Raw genomic sequence first — 8,701 nt, forward strand, 5'->3', positions numbered from 1 at the left:
ATGGTGATTGTCTTAAGGGGGACGGATAATTGCTTTGGTTGTGGTAAAAGTGGGCATAAGGTTAGGGATTGCCCAAATGTGAGGGGCCAAGACAAAGGTAGTGGTAAAGCTCAAGCAAGTGGTTCTAGTGATGCTCCAAAGAAGAACCGCTTCTATGCTCTCCGCTCTAAGGGTGAGCAAGAGACTTCTCCTGATGTGGTGACCGGTATGTTAAAAGTCTTCTCTATTGATGCTTATGCCTTACTTGATCCTGGTGCCACTTTATCATTTGTTACACTTCTTGTAGCTAAATTTGATATTTTGCTCGACATTTTGTATGAACCTTTCATAGTGTCTACTCCGGTGGGTGAGTTGGTTATGGCAAAAAGAGTGTACAAAAATTGTCCAATAATGTTGTCCAAAAGAGTTTCTAATGTTGATCTAGTAGATATTGATATGTATGATTTTGATATTATATTGGGCATGGATTGGTTGCACGCATGTTCTGCTTGCATTCATTGTAGGACAAGAGTGGTGAGGTTTAACTTTCCAAATGAACCCGTTGTAGAGTGGAAGTGGGGAAATTCTATTCCTAGAGGTCGTATCATCTCTTGTCTAAAAGCATGTAATATGATCTCTGAAGGTTGTCTATACCACATAGTAAGAGTTCAATATTTAGTTCTGAAATTCCTCCCATTGAGTCGGTAGCCGTAGTGAGTGAGTTTTCGGAGGTCTTTCCTAATGACCTTCCTAGTATTCCTCCCGAATTGGATATTGACTTTGGTATTGATTTTCTACCGGATATAAATCCTATTTCAATTCCACCTTATCGGATGGATCCGGTCGAATTGAAGGAGTTGAAGGCCCAACTCAAGGATTTACTAGATAAGGGTTTTATAAGGCCTAGTATTTCTCCGTGGGGTGCTCCGGTGTTATTTTTAAAGAAGAAGGATTGATACTTAAGAATGTGTATTGACTACTTCCAACTTTATAAGGTCACCATGAAGAATAAGCATCCTCTCCCTCGGATTGACGACTTGTTTGACCAATTCCAAAGGACAAGCTACGTTTCAAAAATTGACTTGAGATTGGGGTATCACCAACATAGGGTGAGAGGTGAGGATATACCGAAGATAGCATTCTGAACTAGATATGGTCATTATGAGTTCTTAGTAATGTCTTTTGGTCTCACTAATGCTCTGGCGGCGTTTATGGACCTAATGAATTCGGTGTCTCAAAATTACTTAGATTCATTTGTCATGGTCTTTATTGACGACATGTTGGTATATTCGAAGAATTATATTGATCATATGGGTCATTTGAGAATAGTATTGCAAACCCTTGAGGAACATCAATTGTTAGCCAAATATATCAAGTGTGAGTTTTGGTTGAGGTCGGTGACATTTCTTGGTCATATCATCTGTAGTGAAGGAGTTGAGGTTGACCCAAGGAAAATGGAATTGTCTCCAACCGACATTAGGAGTTTTTTGGGTATAGAAGGTTACAATTGGAGGTTCGTGGATGGATTTGCGGTCATTGCATCTCCCTTGACTACTTTGACCCAAAAGTGTAAGAAGTTTGAGTGGTCAGAGAAATGTGACAAAAGTTTCCAATTGTTGAAAGATAGGCTTACTTCTGCTCCGATGTTGACCTTACCAGAGGGCACAAAGCATTTTGTTGTGTATTATGACGCATCCCGACTGGGTTTGGGGTATGTGCTTATGCAACACGAGAAGTAATAGCCTATGCTTCTAGGCAACTTAAGGTACATGAGAGAAACTATCCCACTCATGACGTCGAGTTAGCAGCCATAGTGTTTGCTTTAAAAATATGCAAACATTACTTGTATGGGATTCATGTTGATGTGTTTACCGACCATAAGAGTCTCCAATATGTGTTTACCCAAAAAGCGTTGAATCTCCGGCAAAGGAGGTGGCTAGAGTTTTTGAAAGATTATGATATGAGTGTCCTCTATTACCCTGGTAAGGCTAATGTGGTAGCGGATGACCTAAGTCATATAACTATGGTTAGTGTATCCCACATTGATGAAGCCAAGAAATACCTAGGGAAGGAAGTTCACAGGTTTGCTAGGTTGGGGGTGAAGTTGGAAGGTTCTCCGAATGGGAGTGCTATAGATCATCATAATTCGTAGTCATCATTAGTAGTTAAGGTGAAATCCAAACATTACCTCGAAAAATCATTGATGGAGTTCAAAGAATCGGTCCTTGGCAAACTTAACGAAACATTCTCCCTTAAAGGGAGGATGGTATTTTAAAGTGCCAAGGGAGACTATGTCTTCCCAATGTGGACGGGTTGAGGGACTGGATCCTTGAAGAAGCCCATGGGTCCTGCTACTCCATTCATCTGGATTCCACAAAAATGTACCGTGACCTATGGGAGATATATTGGTTGGAAGGTTTCAAGAGGGACATAGCGAAGTTTGTCGCTAACTAAGTGCCTAAATTGCCAACAAGTATAGGCCGAATATTAAAAGTCGGGTGGCTTACTACAAGAGATCCAAATTCCTACTTGAAAGTGGGAAGACATCAATATGAACTTTGCAATGGGTTTACCTTGGACTCAAAGGTCATATGATTCTATATGGTTGGTTGTGGATAGGTTGACTAAGTCCGTTCGCTTTATTCCTGTCAAGTCTACCTACTCGACGGAAGATTATGCTAGGATCTTCATAGATGAGATTGTGTTTTGCCATGGTATTCCATTATCCATCATATCGGATCAGGGTGCAGAATTCACATTTAGGTTTTGGAGGCCGTTCCAAAAAGGTATGGTAACTATGGTGAAGTTGAGTACCTCTTTTCATCCCCAAACGGATGGTCAAGCGGAACACACTGTTCAAACCCTTGAGGATATGCTTAGGGCTTGTGTTATTGATTTTAAAGGGAATTGGGATAAGCATTTGTCTTTGGTGGAGTTTGCTTATAACAATAGTTTTCATACATCCATATTCATGACTCCCTATGAAGCCTTGTATGGTAGGAGGTGTAGGTCTCCTATTGGATTATTTAAAGTGAGTGAGCCTTTGCTTCTTGGTCCCGATTTGATTTATAATACTTTGGAAAAGGTTCATATCATAAGGAACCGGTTGCAAACAGCCTATAGTCGGCGAAAGTCTTATGTTGATCATAGGTGTATGTGAAAATTTCAGCAATGAAGGGGGTGGTTAGATTTGGCAAGAAAGGGAAATTGAGTCCTCGTTCTATGGGTCCCTATGAATTTTTTCAAAGAGTTGGTAAGGTGACCTATGAATTGGAACTCCCTAGTGAATTAGCTTTGGTTCATCCGATTTTCCATGTTTCTATGTTGAAAAAGTGTATCGGAGATCCTGAGTCCATTATTCCTATTAAGGGTCTTGGTGTCAAGGATAACCTCTCTTATGAAGAAGTTCCGGTTCAAATTCTTGATAGGAAAGTCAAGGAGTTAAGGAACAAAGAGATGGTTTCCATAAAAGTGCTATGGAAAAATCACCTAGTTGAGGGTGCAACATGGGAGTTCGAGGCCGACATGAAGTTCTGTTACCCTCATAATTTTTATAATTGAGGTTAGTCATTCTTTTTAATAATATAAATATGACTAATAATTGATGTTTCTTGATTTTTGGGTGAAGTTTTGCAAATTAGGCATTTCTGAATACTTCATATTGAAGCTACAATGAAATTGGTGCTTTAAACATGAAATTTTGCCTTTCGGTTTGTTTTGAGTTATTTTGTGTATTTTGATATGGTGAGTCTTCATGAAATTATATGTAGCATGATGATTAGTTAAATTTTGTGCTAATTGACTCATGTAAATGTATGTTGAGCTCATGTGTGTTCTGAGAAGGAAATACCTCATGATGAAATGTTTGAGCCTTATATGTGGTTATTTGAGTTTTAGAATTTTCCTTGTTGAAATGATCATGATTTATGTTGATTTTATATCGTTGATTAGTTGGGCTGCTAGTCGTGAGTCTTTTCCTTCCTTCAAAAGAATTTTAGTGTCATTCGGGGATGAATGTTCCTAAGGGGGAATAGTGTAACACCTTGAAAATCCAAGACGTGTCGTAGATCCTAACATAGGTTTCGTGACGTCTAAATATTTCTTCAAGTCCATTTTAATGAATTTAGGTCATTTACAAAGTTTAAGAACCAAAACATCCAATAACGTCCATGACGTCCAAAAGTTGGTTCAAAAGGGTACTAGTGCGCGTTAGCCTATTTGACTTGCTTTTAGGAGTCGGAAATGTATGAAAATTTGTGTAAAGGAATTTAATGGGTGTTAAGTTGATTCGTGGTAAAAACGTACGGGTTCGACTCCCCAAGGACCAACCAAGGGCCCTTGAGGAGGACCCCTCCAGGTTGAGGCAACAATGCCTAGGCAGTGTACATTGACGGGACAAGGGACGCCTCGTGTGTGGATTGACGGAGCGTCGATTCCACCGTCGTCCCACACATTGACAAATTTAAGAAGCCTCTCGCCTGCACAATATCTGAACTCACCTATAGAGTGTAGGAGGGAGGGGGGCTGTCTGTCGATGCACAGACGCCGTAAGCGGGGTTCAATCTGTGAGGGTTTTGGCTTTCCTGCATGTTTTAATGTTAAGTCATTTAATTATTTAAGTGGTTTAGGGTTTTTTTGGGATTAAGGGGAGACTAATTAACTAAATTTACTCCCATATAAAGGTCCCACCCCAATTTAACATAAATACAACTCACAAAATAAACTCTCTTCCTTCTCTCTTTTTTGTCTCTCTATTGGAAGACACCATTGAAGATTAAGCTAAGGAAGGGTTTTGGGGGATGTAAAGGGACGATTTCACCATAAAGTATTAATCAAACGGTTAGTATGGATCTAATTGACCTTTGAGACTCTTTCCTCAAAGGGTTCCTTCAAAATGGATTTCAAAAGTTGAGTTTTCATGTGTGTTTCATCCAATTACGAAATTGAAGTTATGAATTGAGTTGTTGAAGATTTATTTAGGTTATATTGAGTATATTCACGTGTATTTTAACTTGATTATGTTAATTGTTGATGGTTTGGTATAAATTGAAGAACATGATCCTCAAATCCCTAACCCTGGGTTGTGATCTTGCTCTATATTGTATTGTGATCATTTAATTGACTTGGTTATTGATTACATTACTACCCTATGGTGTTATTATGAATAAATTAAGATGAATTATAGTACTATCATGCTAGTTCTTGAGATGTGATTTAGGTTATGAAGTATATTGTGAATTGACATATATATTGTCGTAAGATATGATCTAGTGTTGAATTGTGTTATACTGATGCAATTGGCCTTGTTATCTTATTGATTATCATTGTGTGATGATTTTACTCCCGTAACTGGGTTGAGTTATGGGTTGATGGTAAGACCTTGGTCATGAATTGTGAAAAAGACTTGGTACGTCTTAGAATCTCTAAATTTGCTTCCAATCGTGGTTAATTGTGGTTAAGTCATGATGCTACATTGGATTATTCCTTGTATTAGGATTGATAAGGTGGTGTGATGTTGAATTGAAATGTCTTAATTATGGTTGTGAGGTTGATTAAGGTGAAAATGCTATATAAAGATGGTGATGTATACTGATGTGTCTTATTATGAACTGATATGTAATGTGTTAAACCCACCTATATGAATTGGGGTGAAAGGAATTATACTTATACAATTGTTATTGAGCTATTTATAATGATTATACAAGGGGTAGACCCTATGAGCTAAACTAAGCTATGATTGATAATTAAAGGCTTAAAGACATTTCAAAAAGGGACTCTAGCTTAGCACCGAGTGAACTAGATTGAGGAGTGTCTCTTCCCACATCGGAGAGGTAGGATCACTAAATTACTCTTTAGATTGGAGGATATAATGCATGGAGCATAAAGAGGGTCCCAACTATATCTCCTAGTTCTTGAACTATGTTTCCCCCATAGGAATACTAGCTAGTGGATCCACATAGTTGCTATGTTTCATGTTTTGGTACTACCTTGGCAAGTAGTCCGCCTTCTTTTGGTGTAGGGTTTTATGACAACGGATTCCACACTAGCTCATGTGGTTTATGTGGGTTAGGGAAAGATGTTTCCAAAAGGTAAAATGAATTAAAGGAATTGAACTCTTAATAGGATAAACTAAGGGGTATAGCTTAGTTATCCTACTAGGTAGGGGTATGAAACTCTACCTAAGCATTACACTAGTTATCCTTGGGGGGAGTCTTAGGAAGATGTTCTTATATATGTTTATGTTATGATGATATATGACATGTACATGATGAACTTGCATATTGTTGATACTATATGTTGATTAGTTCACTTATGAGTATGTGTTGGGTTATATTGTTGAAAGAGTATGAAATGTATACTTAAATGTTATGATATGTGAAGTTGGACATTATTTATGGTTTCTTGTTGAGTCTACTTGATTGAGTAAGGTTATGGGGCTTTACTTGGTCATTGCACTTGTTGACTTGATAAGGATTCGTGGGTAGTTATCTTGCTTATTATGATATGGTTAAATCTTAGTCATGCTTGTGATGTTTTTCCTTGATGATAGGGTTGTAGTTAATCATGGGTTCGAATATGTTTGGATAAATATTACTTGCTTGAGTTAGTAAGCATGTTTGGTTGATTGGTATGATTTGCTTGGTTGTGCATGAGACTTTTTAACTTGTAAAATGGCATGTTTTTGACTAGAAGTCCCTTTTTAGCATATTTTGATATTATATGTGCATATGGTCTCATATTTAGTACATGTGGAGTACTAACCCATTTTCTTCCCTTGTCCCAAACATTTTAGGTTCCGCTCGCTGAAGGCTCATTTGGGACGACTTGAAGAAGGCTTTGATATTCTCTATCATCTAACTGGGTAGGTCCTCACATTCCGGGGACGATGCCAATATCTTTTTTATGAAGTTGCTTTGTTTTCTAAGACTTTTATGTTCATTCCACTTTACATTGATTTAGGGCTATGCACAAATATTTATGATGTTTTGATGGTATGAGATTGAGATAATTCTTAAGACTATGTTCTATTTTACATATATACACGTGCAATAAAAGTAGAAGGCTATGTAACCTTCCTATGCAAATGGTCTATGTATACTCAATATATATATATATTATGTGTATGTAGAATTCTATGGAAACCTCCAAGTTGATGTATTAAAAAGTTTTAAATTTTCTGAAAAATTTGACTTATGAATGTGATGATGTCAACTAAGAGGCTAGTCACAGTCCTATGAGAGGACAACGACGCAACTTACGTCTAGGGGGTAAACCCGGATGTGACAGTTGAATACTTATATACATGTCTAAAGTACAAAAAGACCCTTAAGGAACCGCCAAACTTTGTATTTGGACATGGGGTGCATTTCCAACCTCACCCCTCAACCTACAGTGATGATGCGCAGGAACAACCTCACAGACGGAAGGACCATCGAAGGCATGTCCCTTGAGCATTAGACCATCCTGCTGGTCCATGGTTTGGGACTTAGGCTAGTCTTTGGCCTCTCCTTTCCAACACCTAAGTCTGCATCGACTATACCTCACCTACGGGACATCGACTGACCCACTGGGCGTCGATTGCCATCTATAGGTTGGGCGGTGTTGGGCAGCTTTGGCTCAATGAAAGGGTCCTTCCTCATGGACCCTTGGATGCTTTTTGGGGATATTTGCCTGGACGTTTCCAACCCAAACATGCTCGTATATGATCTGATGACATCTCACACAAATTTCACCCAAAACAAATACATAAAACTCGACGAAACATGCCAAGACACACAAGGTCATTTCAAGGCACGTCTTTCAAACGTCATGGATGTTTGACCTCCAAACTTCACGAAACTTTACACACTGACTATATACACTATAATAAATCATTTAAGGACCTTATAACCTCTTGAATCACTCCTATACACATAAAACCATATATGAGGCACATAGGTGACTTAGTCGTCGAACATCTTAGTCTTTCCTTGATGTTTGACTTCCAATGCACCTAAAACTCTAGACACTGCCTCAATACAAAATTATAGAAAAATTTAGGACCTTAGACCACCATGTTTGTCTCTAGATTAACCTAAGTCATTTTCGGGGTCTTACAATCTCCCCCTCACTTGGACAACATTCGTCCTCAAATTTCACTTGCCACTCTCCGAACACTTCCAAGAATAGTGATTCACATTGCATCTCACAAACATACCACATAACACATAATCAAGAAGAAAACATCAATTTTACATAGTCAAGAGATTCTCAACACAACAAGAACTAGAATAAAATTCTATAACTCACTTTGTTATTAAACTTACATTCTTCATTCCAAATGACCAAACTCATTTTAATTCATTATCATACTTATAAACATTAGTTCTAACCACATTACAACAATTTTCGACCAAAGAACGAATTAGTCAAATTTTGAAAAAAATGTTACAGTGAGCAGGCAGTCCTTTACAACATTGTGCATTTTTTTCAAAAATACAACTTTTAGGAAATTCATGATAGAAACATGCTACTATGAAAAGCAAAATAATATATACAAATTTTACAACATGATCATGGCTTCATAAAATACACAATGCAAGAAGTTAATGAAATTCAATTTAAACAAAACTCCTAAACACCATGCACATGCAACAAACTTCTAGGACTTTCTATCCCATCTACTAACCATACTCCCCCACTTAGAAGGAACTCATATCAATTAAAAAGAAATGGACTTACC

General features: G+C 37.8%; 1 protein-coding gene across 1 annotated transcript; it reads left to right on the forward strand.

Moving 5' to 3' along the window:
* Positions 1-935, forward strand: LOC138348763 (uncharacterized). Its single transcript, XM_069298337.1, has 2 exons — positions 1-518; positions 623-935. Exons 1-2 carry the CDS (start codon positions 1-3, stop codon positions 933-935), a joined length of 831 nt encoding a protein of 276 aa, XP_069154438.1.
* The last annotated feature ends 7,766 nt before the right edge of the window (positions 936-8,701 follow it).

This window comes from Solanum lycopersicum, chromosome 5, assembly GCF_036512215.1.
Source record: "Solanum lycopersicum chromosome 5, SLM_r2.1".
Classification (NCBI taxonomy): Eukaryota; Viridiplantae; Streptophyta; class Magnoliopsida; order Solanales; family Solanaceae; genus Solanum; species Solanum lycopersicum.

Excerpts from the sequence above, each read along its gene's own strand:
- LOC138348763 (XM_069298337.1), top strand. The coding sequence starts at position 1 with ATGGTGATTGTCTTAAGGGGGACGGATAATTGCTTTGGTTGTGGTAAA. Across the intron at positions 519-622 it reads TGTAGGACAAGAGTGGTGAG|GTTGTCTATACCACATAGTA; the intron begins GTTTAACTTTCC and ends TGATCTCTGAAG.